Below are 15139 nucleotides of genomic sequence, written 5' to 3' on the forward strand. Positions count from 1 at the left end.
CAAAATAAATGAGTTTGCTATGGGTTTACCATCTGCAGACATAGGAATCAGTCAATAGCCAAGTAATGGCCTGGACACTGTCAAGAGAACTCATTATTAAAAAGGTACACATTACATTTAGCTGTTCAAACAGAACTCGTTATTGATCGGATCCATCAGTTCCCAGTAAAAGAGCCAACTCTGATGATGAAATGAAAATATGCACATAGACTACAGATTAGTAAATATTGTAATGGAGTGAAGGCTCCCTCCCCAAAAAGGGAGTTGTTGTATCCAGCTGAGAGACCAATCTTTTTCAAAAGTGAGACTGGGAATAAAACAACCATGTTACTTCTGCATATATTCAGAGGCATGATAAACGTACAAAAACAAAAGGGAACAGTTCTGACAATAAACATTTCAGTCTCTTGGGGAAAAAAAGCAAACAAAGAAAATACAAGTTGTTTAATGGCCAATCAAGCCGCAAGCAGGAAGAGCCTGTAACCAGTTCTGCCATTCCTGCCACATCCTACTGTTTATCAGTGGAGATTCTGCCACACTTGCAGAATTGAAAGACATCATCTTGTGCTTTTCAAAGTCAGACAAAAAGGTAGCTATACTTAATTTGCTTCCTGTTTTTTTTCTTGCCACTTTTCTTTGTCTGCTTGTTTCCACTTACTAAACAGCCTTTTCTTTTGGTTTTCCCACTCATCTGCACAGACACTGTAACATATTTTTCAATGGCAGTATTTAACACACAGAACTCACCACTGCTGCAGCACAAAGGAAGCTGAAAACAAGGCTGATTATAAAATTCTAACATAAACAAAATATACACCATTTAGTAATACATGAGAAAACAAGAAGAACCAAACAAGGTAATGACTGTGGAAATCTCTACATTTGATCCACTGGAAAAGTTCTCCACACAGCATCTTCTCTGAGAGAGAAAAGACCCCAGCTAACAGTGAGTTAAAGGTGTTTGTTTAAGAAGGCACATTGTGACAAACTTCTTTGCTCACCCTTAACAGCAGGCTGGGCTGGAAACTGATGAATCACTACAGAAAACAAACACCAATGGTGACTCACGGCTTCAAACAGTAACAATAGCATTGCTTTATCCTTGGTGTCTACAACAAAAATATCCCTGGATTCATTAGAAGATGTATTTCAGATTGTTCCACCCACCCAGGAAATGCAGAAAGTCCTCCCCCAAGCCCTGGTTAGAGATCTTACAACTGCCCCACAGGTACATGGAATTCCTGCTCACTTACGGTACTTCCTCGAGAGGTTCACTGAAAACCATACACTGTTGATGTCTTGAGCAGCTCCCCAAGGAGTCTGGATCCATTAGCCCAGCAGCAGACAGAGCCTGGCATCTTTATGTTTCAGGGTCCTCATGCCTGTGTGGCACTTGCAATTTTCTGTCACCACAGCATTCAGACCTGAGGTGTGTTTGCTCCCTAAGTGTATGAGGATCAAAGCTGGCCCAGCTCCTGAACTGCCCAGTCACAGTGTTGAACACAGAATTCTGCCCAGCCCCACGTAACTCATGGCTCAATAGCCCTGGCTCATTAATGGTTTGGACTAATCAGGTCAGACCAAATAGCCAGGAAGAGTTCTGGGTTCAGCATTTCACAGACTCACACATCCTGTCTAAGGCTAATGTACTGCTACTGTATTATTTGGATATAAAGCCAAATTTTCCGTTATTATTAAAATCACTCTAAAATTAATGCACATATGGATGCTATGTTTATTTTCCAAACCTTCCCTTCCTATAAAAACATGTTTGCTTCTCCATATAAATGCAGACTGTGATGTGAAGCTGTGGGGCTTTTTAATTAGATAGCAACTGTATAAGGACTGTTTTCACCACATCTCACATTGCACAGGCTAAACTCTGGTTAATCTAGTTTCATTGCCAAAAGAAGTGAACAAATAGTAGTCGTGAAAATCTATTATTGTAAATATTTCCATTTTGACAAAATTTCAGGTTGGGGCTTTTTTCCTTGAGATTGGACACTTCTTGTCCAGGTTTCATCTTTGGTTCAAGCTCAAACTGTGGTGTTTAAAGCCAAATGGCATAAATAATGTTATGATGAGATTCTCAAATTCACACAGGGATTTTCAGTTGACTTAAGTCTCCTGCACATACAAAATCAATTACCATCACATTGCTAAACACCAAAGGAAAAATCTGAAATACACTTCATCATGTAGTTGGCATGACTTAAAACTCTCAAACTCAAATTCAAAAAGAGAGTACCAAACAATGAGGAAACATTCAAATCCCTCTTCCCTTTGCCATACTAAAATCAATTTTAAAAGAAATTTAAGCAATTTAATCAAGGATGCTAAAAAAATCAAGGTGCCATTCAGTGATTAGTGTGCAAGCAATTGAAGGGAAGCATGGGGCTTCCACAGGCTAGCAACAGCTAACATCAAAAAAGTATACAATGTCCTTTCAATTAGTTATGTTAGTGATATATATATATATATATATATATATGGCTCCTATTTGCTGACACTTCACTCAGTTCTCAGGGGCTACTGAAAAAAGCCAGCCATTTATTTTACCAACACCAACCTAAGATACTTCTTAGTTTTATTTACCAATTTATGTTCTCTACCCTTATTAATAAGTTGCTGATGAAAATCTCTCCATATTACAAGTGCAGCATCCTTTCAGAAAGATACTTTCTTGCAGTTGCTCATACTCTTCATCTACTCCCATTTACTTGTATTTGGAAAAAGAATGGTAGAACTTGCATTCCTTTGACAACAATCAGCAGGAATAAAAACTCTGTCATAGCTCTGCTAAACAACAAATTAACTCTGGATTGTGTAAAGGTCAATGAGAAGCAGGGAAGTACTCTCTTACCTTCAGAACACAGCTTGCCAGCATATCCAGTGGCTGAGCAGTCACAGTGTGGCTCGCCATCCAGAAGGAAGCAAGTGCCACCATTTTCACAGGGGTTTTCTGAGCAAAGTCCTTCCATTTCCAGTCTGACCCCTTGACTGCCCAGGAGCTGCGGCTCAGAATTGCCATATTTAAGATCCAGGATATATCCTTGAAATGGAGGCTCACTGAGAACACCATCAAGAGTCAAGGCAGCAGGACGGATGTCCAGTGGGACTCCCCCAATGAAGAGGTCACTGACGATGTTCATGTGCTGGCGCTGCGGACGCACCTCCCCGGGCTTGGCCTCGCCGTCCAGCACCAGCACGGTCCGCAGGTGGTTGCGGCTGACCATCAGGAAGTGCCAGCTGCTGTCGTTCACCTGCTTGTCTGTGACCACTGTCGTCTCCGCACAGTCCACACTGAACTGAAGCTGGACGCGCCCATCAACCAGGGACACGCAGAGGAAGTCACAGACACCACCATCATCAAAATAGAGAAGCAGCCCAGCAGAGACATTGGTCTTGAACTGGAAGCTGAGTTCGCTCCTAGTGCTGGCATCCCAGCGGAGGTAGCGGGCCCACTGGTTGGGGATGCCCATGAACTCCAGACCCAAACAGAGACCCAGCAAGGAGCCCAGCAGCAAACTCACCTTCAAGGTGAAGTAGATAGAATGCAGAGTGAAGCCCATTGTTTCAAAAATCTGCTCTTCCCTAGGAGAAAAAAAGAAGCCACACTACTGGGAGAACCTCAGCAGTCAACACCAAATGTTAAATCTAAAAGGAAGAGGAGCAGAGGGAGTGACAGAGAACAGGAGAATAAGTTGAAAGTGGCCAAGAGGAAGTGTTTCCTCCCAAGGAAAGACCTCAATTATCCTTAGGAACCAGAGGCTTCTATCTCAGAAGTACAGGGTACATGAAGCAACTTCTCCAGATGGTATACTTCTCTGAAGGGCAAAATAACTTACAGTGACTTTTTTTGGTAGAGCACAAAGGTGTCACTGGTGTTCCAGGAGGAAGGAAAGGGAGAGCCAAACCCCAAGCCTCAAATTCTTGTTTTCTAGAAGTGGTGACAATATTGACGGAGATGGCAGTGAGATAGAAGAGAGAGTGAATTCATAAAGCACATGAACTTCAAGAGGGCAAAAATAAAGTCAATCTTCATGATGCACTGGTGGATACCCAGCCCATAATTCACTGCTTGGCACTCACGGAGCTTGCAGGACCTGTGGGGTCAAGACAAAAAAAGAAAGGGAAAAGTTAATCTTATTACTCACAATATCTTTACTATGAAGCATCTTGTCCAATAAGTTATTTACATTTATTGGTACTCTGGACACTTCTCCATGCTTGCAATTGGCTGTACAGATCTCAAAAGACCTTGCAAGGACATCTACGTCCTCAAAACTAAGAGGCCAAAATAGAGAACTCATCAAGTCATCTGCACACATAACAACAATGAGCAATATAAAAATACACCAAATTATTTAACTCCTTTGATGGATGCAATCTCATTGACTTTACTGGGAAATGGTGGCGGAGCTTTCCACCACTAACCAAACTTCCTATTCCATTGCTTACATTATGCTTCCTAGCACACCAAGAAAGGATTAGAGAATACAATCCTGCTGTCGGCCTGTCACACAATAGCTGTTTTTACTTTACATGTCTTGCATTCTTCAGAGACTCTACCACGGACCTCTGCAACCTGGAAACATGTGTTATGCAAATTATTTATGGCAACCTGCAGCTTAGATGATAGCAAACTTGTAGCTTAGATGATAAGAACTGTCTAAGCAGTCAACCACTTACCCTGGTCTAGTGGTTTGGCAAAAAGGCCAAATTCACCCCTAATTAAGAACAAAGAATTCCAACTGCCTTGAATGAGTTACATCTGTTCACACCAGGAATTAAGTCACTTCTGCATACTTGCATGTGGGTGACTGTATGCCTGGTGTAGGAGGATGTTTTAAGTGACAAGTAAAGGCAGTACAAAGCAAGGCACATTCTTTGAAAATTCTACCCAAGAAGAAAGTAAGTCTTCTATTAACACAGGTGTTTGTTCACAAAGATGGGTTGGACACAAGAACAGCTCTGGGAATGGCTAACATTAGCATTGATACAAAGCAGGAAGGGAAGTGATGAGAATCAAGGCCTTCAGCCTCACAGAAGTTAGCATAAACACAGCTTCCACAATCTGGAACACAAATATTGTGGGGCAGTATTTGCTTGGGAAAAGTGTTTAGTGCTGTGGACCATGAGAGTTGCTCACAGCAGATGCATTGCAACCCCATCATCCATCTTGCTGTAAAGGAGAAGGCACACAGGCACTGCACAAGTGGGCAGTGCTGGAAAGCTTCTGTTTGGTAGGGACAGAGGTTGAGCTGGAGGAGAATCACTAAGAAACAGAGGGGAGAGTTTACACAGGCACATCCTCACCTGCCCCAGGGACCTGCAGAAGCCATAAGTCTCCAGAGCTGTCAGTCTGACATAAAACACAAGTCACTTAGAAAACAAAAGGGATCAATTAAAAGAAAACACGCAAGTTGGAGAGAAATGTGAGCTTTCAGTGCCCAGTGGAAACCAGGCCTGTTTCCTGCAGCTGCATGTTAGCTAAACTGCTATAAACACAAATAAAATCAAGTCAAAACCAGAGGGAAGATAATTGCTTTTAATTGTTAACAGCTTGGCTGAGAAAAATGGAAGGTGGGAAAAGGAGGTGTTAGGAGAGGTGTAAAATGAAGAATTAAACACAGAATCAAATTCCTCAATTTGTTTGTCTTCCCAATAATCATAACTGGGACTGTAATTGTTCATGGGGTTGTGTTGGCTAAGTTAAGTTCATGGGGGTTCTGGGGGGTTCTGAAAAATGGATTGGGAAAAAAATTATGTGGTTCTTGTCCATTTACCTTTCTTCTCTGTGCTCCCTAGTGGATCCACTAAAATAGCCCATGATTTATGGAGAAGAATAGAGTGAGAAAAAGGTAAGAGAGAAAGTGATGACCCAAGCCTGGAATTGCTGATGAGATGGAAATAGGAACATCATAATGTGTGTAAATTAGCCAGTGATGTGCTTCCAGCAGCTCACAGCTTCCTGGACCATTTACTACCACCATGGCAAAATTCACTACTCCATCAGACGGCTCTGATGAGTTGTGAAGGGTGAGAAGGGTGACAAGCCCAGCATGGCAGCAACCATCCACAGAGACCCCAATGCAGCAGGGCTCACACCCCACCTTTAAATTCTCCTGGGCAGAGTAGATTGCACCATCTGCAACAAAAGCAGCCTCAGTCTTATACTCTTCTCTCCCCATTTTAGAAGACCAACACTTCGATAAGCAGTGAAAGATGCTGTAAGTCACAGCAGCAGGTGTGAACACTATAGATAACCACAGATGAGATGCCTATGTCCACACACAGTTCAAATTCCTGTCTGAAAAGCGTATCAATCTCTCCCAATCCCAGGATGCTGAAACCCTGTTTTACAGAGACAAATCCCAGCCTCTGTGGATCACTTCAATCCTTGGGATATTTCAAAGGTACAATAATAGGAGTAGGCTACCTCTGTGGTGCAAATTTCTGTAATGATACAAGTTCATTAGGGCAGGACAAAAGGCATAGCCAACAAGGGAAATCAGACAGAAACGGTTAAAACAAGAACAGCGGTCTTGACTGAGGGAAGCCATGGCAATTCTTCTTTCTGTTTTGATTGAGAGAAGCCGAGGTAATCCCCTTCTAGCTGTTTTGAAAGAAGACAGTGCCAGCTCTGTTTCAGAAGAGGAAGACAATGCAAAAGCCATGAAATATAGGTGTCATTGCTGGGTGCTTCATTGCCATTTAGACACTACAGCTCAGATTTTGGGAAGGCTGCCCACACCCAGCCACTAGCAGGCGAGGGCCATCTGTGACTCCCCCAGAGCTCTGTCAGCGCACGTCAGTCCTGACTCACGGTGCTTCCCATTACTCCAGATTCACGTCTCACACAGTTAAGTCTGTGAGAGCAAATCCTACCACAGCAGCAGGGTCTTCATGAAGAGCTCCGAAGACCCTGTACCCTTTATAGCAGGAGGCAGGATCTCAATCCCAACCTTGAGAGAGTAAATCCTGACACACCAATTCTGATTCTCCAAGACATGCTGACAATGAATAATTTTCTGCTCTTACCATTTTATTTTTAGCATAAATACTACCCTACCAGCCTCATACAGCACACTGCTACCATAGCAATACATTACAGTTTGGGACAAAAGCTACAGAATCACAGAGTATTGTCTTACATATTTTATCTCTGAGAAATCCCATTGTCACAACATGACCACATCCTGCACAAAAAGGGTCTTCATGATGGACAGCAGCAAGCAAGTTATCTCCACTGCACTTCCAACAGCTTGTACCACCTCCCTGGCCCACCTGAGATCTGAGGAACCTGCACAGTGAGCAGACAGCTCAGCATCTCTCACATGCCAAACCCACTGCAGGAAACACCCACTGGCACCACTGAAAAATCCCACTCACAGGGCTGACAGAGCTGCACAAGTTCCCTGGCCAGGGAAGGGAGGCAGCCCCAAGGCGAGCGCTGCCAAACCACTGCACACTTGCCCAAGCCTGACAGCAGCCCATTAATGCCAGGTCAGAGCCATCTGCTCAGCAGCCCACGGAGGGGGTCTAGCCCTTGCTTTGAAGTGGCTCTCAACCACTTATCAGCTGTATGCGGAGAGTGAGTGACATTATCTAATTGCCAACTAATTTCCATAATTACTGACTGGCACACTCTCTATGCTGGGTTAATATCTTTGCAAATGTCTTGAAATGCACCTGCTTAGGAAAGGGGGTGAGAAGCTGTTGCTCTGCAGCTTATTTACCCAACTGCACAGAAAGGTTGCAGGAGATGGGTTTGTCACTCCCTGTCCTCCCTCCTCCACTACGTTCCTCTCTGGCAGCTTATTGCTTGGGGATGGACTTACTTGTATTTGAAAGTGTAATTTTCAGCAGAAAAAAGAACAGAGTTAGATTAATTCAAAGACAGGCTGGCTTCTCTTGCAAACCCCTGCCTCAGCAGCCCAGTGCAAGCCTGTGTAAGTCCTGTTATTCCACTTCAGGATGCTGGACAAAATCCCACTGACACACTGTTGGGAAAAGTTTACAGTCCACCAGTCTTAGATCCTCTTCCACAACCAGAACTATTCACTATGCCATAGTTTGTGCAGAAGGAAAAATATACATTGGTCACCTAAGATCCATGTATTTAATATCCCACGTGAACTCACTTTTGTCCTTTCCTTCACTCTAAAACAAGCAAAATCTAATTGTTTTCTTTATTCCTCAAGCCCTAATGAAGCAGCAGTTTTAGGAAGGAGTAAGCAGGATCCTAATTTGGCTCTGCATCCACGTGTCTTCCCTCAATTGGCAAAAAGTACAGCAATTAAATCATTACAGCTCTATGACATATGCTGCTCAAAAGGATACAGTAAAATTTACCCTCAATAATTGATATTAAAAGTCCAGCTTGCTAGCAGAGAGAAATGAGGAATTCATAGTATTTATTCACTCATCCACTTTGAAACAACAGGCTCCTTTTGGCTAATGCTTTGAAATCTTTCTGCCTGATCTATCCCCAGCTTAATTGTGGCAAAAGACAAAGGGTCAAAGCATAAAATAAAAATAAAAAATATAACTCTTCCAATAAAAAATGCAGATGTGAAAACTGTGAGTTGCTACAGTGGAGCACAGAAATCTTCCCATCACACAAGATCCTCAGCAAGGATGCATGCAGGGATGTTTACAGAGAACTGAGAGGGGACATGGAGGGTTTGAAATTCATGAGACTAGAGAAAACTGCAGGGGCTAATTTAGTTTTTAATTCCTCTAGTAGCATTTGCATCTCAGTAATAAATCTGGACACTACCTCATAGCCTTGCTGGGATGGAGAGGACGCTGGAGTGGTGTCAGGGAAGCTGAGCTGAAAGAAGTAGGATGAAGATAGAGACAGAGAGCTTCTATTATATTTCAATTCTATTATTGTTTTACCAAGGGAGATTTCAGTGGCACTATACAGCTCAGAGGGGTCACAGGTAAGGCAAGATGGGCTCTGCCCAGTGAAGAGGCTGGAAGTGAGGTCCAAAACGGGAGCTTTGCTTTGCAAAGAGTTGAACACACCTAGGTTGTGCTGAACTTGGCAGAACTTCATGGGATGCAGCGTTTACATTACAGGCTGGCTGGCTCTAATGAGAGAAGCAGTGATATCTCAGGTTTTATCCTGGATCTAGAGATATGGGCATATGAAGACCAGTATCTTAAAATTAGGGACTGAGGCTGACATGGAGCACCTGTTGACCTCTTCTGCATGGTTTTCAGGGAAATAGAATTGATGCCAGTCTCTTACATCACTGTGAAACCACACATGCCTTTGCCCTACTCCAAGCCCAAGCAGAAATTGTTCTTTGGTACCATGTTCTTTGGTACTTCACACTACTGATATATCTTGCAAGCTTAACTTTTCCATTCTTGAAAACTGATATTGAGTTACTTAATTCTTATCTAAACTCAGCACTGAGCTCCCTAGGAGACAGCTGCAAACAAACTGTATCAAGCAGAAAGCAAGAGAGCAGAGGTACAGAGTTATAATTTAAGAGTGTCCTCTTAAAGTTAGAAAAAAAATAGACTATAAAGCTAAATTAGTTTGTCTTGCTTCCCTGTAGTGGATTAGTATATGCCCATGCACATGCATTCACCATCAATTGTAACCTGTAGGTAGGTGGTTGGTTGGTTTCCTGGTACCTGGGCATGTGATTTGCAATCAGTTTAAGCCCACTGCCCTTCTCCCCATTCTGAGTTCTTCCCTGGGGAAGGCAAGAATGACTGCTTATGATAAGGCTAACCTTGGAGCTCAGCTCCAGAAACACTGTGTAACACCCAAACCAGGCACCTATGCATGGGAGAGCTGAACTCACCTGCACTAGCAAGTCATACCACTGAAATGCCACCAGCAGCCTCAGAAGGGATATGAGCAAACCAACAAAATGCTCAGTTCAATAAACAGCATGAGACCATGGCAGCACAGCCCCACTTCTGACTTCTCAGGAAGGAAAGTCATCTGACTGCTGAAAGAGTTACTGTTTTATCATAACCACCCTTCACATTTTTACCTCCTGGGCCTATTTAAACAAACTCAACTCAGAACCACAGCTCTACAAATCTATCTGGAAAAAGAAGGGTTAAAAACGCCACAAGGGACATTGTGACTCCCTTCTTAAACACTCTCACCACCCCACAGAGGAGGCCATCTAGTCCATGAGAGTGACCTTTAACTAGCCTACCTAGCCTGGGCTCAGCATGAATGCAATTTACAGACCATTTCAGCTCTCCAGCTTTCTTAACACAAAGAAGAAAAATCAAAACCCAAGCACAATGGAAAAGAAAGAAAGAGAGAGGGAAAATAACCCTGCAGAGCAATCATGTCTGGGGCTGCTCTGATGGCTTTCTGTTCCCTTCCAGGACACAGAAATGACTCCCAGTGTGTTAATTACCCCCATTACCACAAACTCTCCACTAACAAGGAGTAGCTAAAAGGAAGCGTTGGCAGCAGCTGAGCAGTTATTGCTCTGTTCTGCCACGAAAGAGAAACCAGACTCCCCCATCTCTGAGCTGGTACTAACCAGGAGAGCGATTTCTGCAAAACTCAACAGCCTTTATTGTAATTCCCATGGCAGCTGCACTGGGAACACTGGCCTTGCCTCAATTCCACCATCGTGAAAAGAGAACAAAGAATACCTGCTTTTCTGCAGACTTTGAAGCTCAACAGTTGGAGAGCTCTGAATCATTATCATTTATTTTACTCCTCCTGTAGATGGTCTGTCTCCATCCCCCGCGTCCTCTCCTTCCTGCCATCAAAAAGCTCGGACAGATCCGTAGCATTGTTTATTCTACCAGACCCTAATACACCAAATGCAGTCAGTAGCTATACACATCTCAGCAGGGAATGTTAGTGGGGAATTTGGTAGTACCACATTATTGATAAAGCAATACTTCTTCCAGAAGTATAAAGTATTTCCATTTTGTTTTAATGCATGCATACATAGTATTTCCATTTTCATTTAATAAAAATTAAATCTCTTGAAAATGTGCTTATCATTACCAAAAACCAAAGTTTGAGCACGTCACTAATTCCTGAAAATAAGGCTGCTTCAAAGATTTTCCTAAGATTAACAGTGTAGAATGGGCTTACTTTCCCCCCAAAGTGTATTGATACTACAGACACAGGCCAGCATTAGACACTCCTCAAAGGGGACACACAACTGGAGTGTGGGGGGGACTCCTGACTTTGAACAAGAGGAAAAAAGTCACTGATCCACTGCTTTCTCAGTTACCTGATTTTAGCAAAAGATACAAAGCACAAAATCAACAACAAAATAAAACAAATGGCCAGCATACTAAGTAACCCTACTAATACATTGCTTTTCCTAGCTGTCTGTCATCCCATCTGCATCTTCCTTGCATATGCATTTTAAGTTCTTCAGGAGCAAGAGCATTTTCTGTTCTGTCTGACAGAATCTAGCACAACATAGTCAAGAGCAGAGTTATGAGGCACTACACATGTACACATTAATAATTGTGATTTTATGTACTTGAGCTAGCACTAAAATGCCTTTATATTCCAGCTGATGTATAACACTTTCTTTAAAAAAATGGAAAAATAAAAGCTTAAAAGGACTATCAGCATGACTATAGTAAGAACAAAATTTTAACTCACTTTTTGTTTCACTTACAGATCACAGTCAATTCACACTTCCTCAACATATTTTATACTCCTGGACCTATTTCCAGTAAGTCAGAGCAATCTGCATGTTTTTAAATGTTGTGACAGTATATTATAAAGACAGGAGGCAGGTGCAATCCAATTTGTTACTGTACTAAAAACATAGCATGTATAGAGGGGACACCGAACGTGGCCAGATTTCCCTGTCATTAGTATGGCCAGGAACTAATTTAGATCATTCTCTTAGTCTGCTGGTCCACAGGAAAATAAGCACATCCACTTAAAAAGGAAATAAAGGACCCATGGACATCTTGAAATCTACAGTGGATTTTTTTTCCATTATGTAACATGTTAGCACTCTCTAATAAGTGAACTCAGTTCTCTGAAGTTTTATTGCAACTTAGGAATCTCATGCAAAAATTTCTACTCAGCTTCCCACAAAGCAAACACAAACACCTAAACACAGCACACAGACGTGAGAAGCTGTCCTGAGTGCAGGCAATGCCCTCAGTTCCTAAGCCCTTTAAGCAGCCAAGGTTCCATTTGTGGACCAAAGGCCTTTCAGGGAGCCCAGTTAAACACAGGAACTGAAGTGTGGCTGGTCTGTAAGCACCCAGCTCCCAGTGCCTGATGCTGACCCACACAGGGAGCTGCCACTGCCACCCTGCTATGTGCTCTACAAGTCTCAGCCACTGTGAGGGATGTCTGCTTTCTGAACCACACTCCTCTCATACCATTAGCCCCAAAAACATGTTGCTTTTCGTGGGTGTACATATAACAGCAGGCTGGGAATCCTCTGCCATGGGAAATCAATGCATTGTTCCAGCTAACTGTTGTTTTCATCCTCTAATACACAAATTCCTGCCAAAATTCATTCCACCCCATCCCTCTCCCCACTTCTACCTCAGAGTAATTGGGTGAGCATGATGAGAAGCTATGCATAGAGAGGTTTCTCAGTTCTAGCATGCTGGGGAAATGGAAGTGGAAATCTTTGCCAACACAGACTTGTTGCAAAAATCTTTAAGTGTCACTGTCTTGGCTGGAAAAGGATAACACTTCAAATGGCTAAGGATATTGAAAACTTTCCAGATCATCAGGGAAATTACTTGTAATTTTTCATGATAGGGGTCAGTTTCTAAACTGACCAGCAATTATGGCACAGGTAAGAAATACACTAAACACACTCTGCTTGCAAGGAGTCATTTCAGCCTGGCCTGTGCCTGCAGCACTGCATGGTGATCTGTCAGAGTGCACCAAGCAATCCTCCACCTAACCCAGACTGCCTGCAGGCAGGGCTGGAACAACAAACCTGCCACTCTGCCGCAGCAGTGGCCTCACAGCCAAGGACTGAAACAGCCTTGTGAAGGCTACCTAGGCTCTGGAGCCCTAGGGACCCTCAAAGCAGAAATACAATGCTTCCAGCACAATGTCTTTTGAAAGGAAGGCTGTTGAACAGGTAATCTTAGGAGTCCTATTGGCCCAGACAGTGGGACAAGTCACACACAGAACAGAGTTCTCATTTTTGTTTTTTAATTCATTTACATCTTCCTGCCTTTCTATGCTTCAAACTGTTTTGCCCTACAAATTTTCTCTCTAATTGTCTTTTCCTCAGAAACTTCCTGCTCTGAAATGTAGAACCAAACATTAATATGTGCAAAACAAAAGGATTTTTGCAAAATTCAAGTGTAAAGGATTCATCTGCCTATTTCAGTGGAACCACCTAATAATGAAATTACATTTCCTGGAGTAAGCAACACAGAAGATGTCAAAAAGGCTGGGGATGCATCCATGTGGCAAAGCACAAGAGGAATCATCATACAGAGCAACAGAGAGGCAGACACTAGCTAAAACAAGAAGTCCAGAGGCTGGACAGTCCTGGGCTTTCAAAAGTACTTGGGCATGACTGCAGAAGGGTAGAAGAGCAAAACTGCATTTTATTTTAAAATTAACTTGAATAAAACCACTAGGAAATAGTGTAACAGAGAATAACCCTTCAAACACCTGAGAAACAGGGTAGGGGCACTGCACAGCACTCTTCTATCTTCTCTCTATTTTAGAGCCCCCAAATGCAGGAATGTGCAGGGCCACAGACCCAGGAAGCAAAGTCTGTCAGCCAGCTTAATACCTCAAGTGAGCTCAGGGAAAGAAAAAGCTAACTAGCAGCACTATGGAAATTAATGCCTTTAGAAATTAGTTCAAATTTTCCAATGGAGCATTTTAACACCACTGGAGGAGACACACCTCTTTATCTAATCATTACTGGCTACATATTGATAAATCAATCATACTTGGTAGATTTAGAGAGGCTTAAAAAGGAGGGAAAAAAATATATATATTCTTGCAAATGTTCCTTTAAAAGTCAGATGGTATTTTAAAGAGCTTCCAGCCTTGGGACTCACAGTGCAGTGCCCTGGAAGACAATTGACATTCTGAGTGACTGGGCTGCGAATTCAAAATCCCAACTCAACCTGCTCAAGCCAGGATTCAAACTCACATACTTTAAAAATAGGAAAGGAAAAAAAACTACAAAGAAGAAAAGAGAGAGCAAAGAAAATACCTGAATTCCTGCAACTCCCCAGACCAGAATTTCTAAGGTTACAGATGCAAGAGTGGCTCTGGGAATATCACTATATGGTATTCCATAGCTGCATGGGACGTATTTTCTGCTTTGCCATACTTAATATGAATCTCTCTATGGTTAGCAATACAGCTGACAAAGGATAATTGTTTGTTATGAAAGCCACTAGTGAAAATGAAAATAACATTTGTTATATTGAGGGGATTTAATTGAGTTTTCTATTTTTAATTTAAAAATGAAACATTCTAATTTACCTGGCTTTGGATATAGTAACTTCCAGTCATTATTTGCAGTTTATTTTTATTTCTTCTGGGAAAGAAGTATAGAATAGGGAAGGAGTATAGAAGTGGGAAAACTGAGACTGCTATATAAATAGCTTCATTCCTAGCAACTGCATAACTTTTCATTTCAAATCAATTTTAAATGTATTACCCTCCCTCTCAACAAAAAAAAAAAATCTGAACATTCTGAATAATACATCCTTTCTGCTAACATTGTTTTCACAGTCTGAAAAGCCATTATTTTGACAAAAACATTATGAGCAGTTCTTGCTAACAGCACCCACTTTTTCCCTTTCATACCAAGCCCTGCACTCAGCTCACATGTTGGGGAACTTGTGCATAACTCCAGAGATAAGTGATGAGGCAGTGATAGGTCTTGCTCCTTTTTGGTCCCAATTTTCACCTCCTTTTTCCACATACAGGTTTTGGTAGCTGATGGCAAACTGGAAGCCAGTGAGGGAAATGCTGCAAGATTAGCCCCAGTTTCTAAATTAAACACCACAAACCCTCACAGTGATTTTTCTGTGGTCTACTGGTAAGGGAAGCAAGGAAAGACAAAACAGTACAACTCCTCTCTATACCTAAGGGGACACTCTGCCTAGGATGTAGCTAAAACATGTGGGTAGAAAAAAAACCTCACTAGTG

The 15139-nt window shown here is 42.3% G+C and overlaps 1 protein-coding gene across 1 annotated transcript in view; it reads right to left on the reverse strand.

Annotated features, from left to right (window-relative positions):
- NRXN3 (neurexin 3) overlaps positions 1 to 15139 on the reverse strand; it is a 970824-nt gene that overhangs the window by 915199 nt on the left and 40486 nt on the right. Inside the window, exon 2 of the mRNA XM_074542546.1 lies at positions 2864 to 4106. Within this exon, the coding sequence (XP_074398647.1) occupies positions 2864 to 3572 (709 nt within the window). The 5' untranslated portion in view covers positions 3573 to 4106. The remainder of the gene's footprint in view (positions 1 to 2863; positions 4107 to 15139) is intronic.

Source organism: Zonotrichia albicollis, chromosome 6 (genome assembly GCF_047830755.1).
Source record: "Zonotrichia albicollis isolate bZonAlb1 chromosome 6, bZonAlb1.hap1, whole genome shotgun sequence".
Lineage (NCBI taxonomy): Eukaryota > Metazoa > Chordata > Aves > Passeriformes > Passerellidae > Zonotrichia > Zonotrichia albicollis.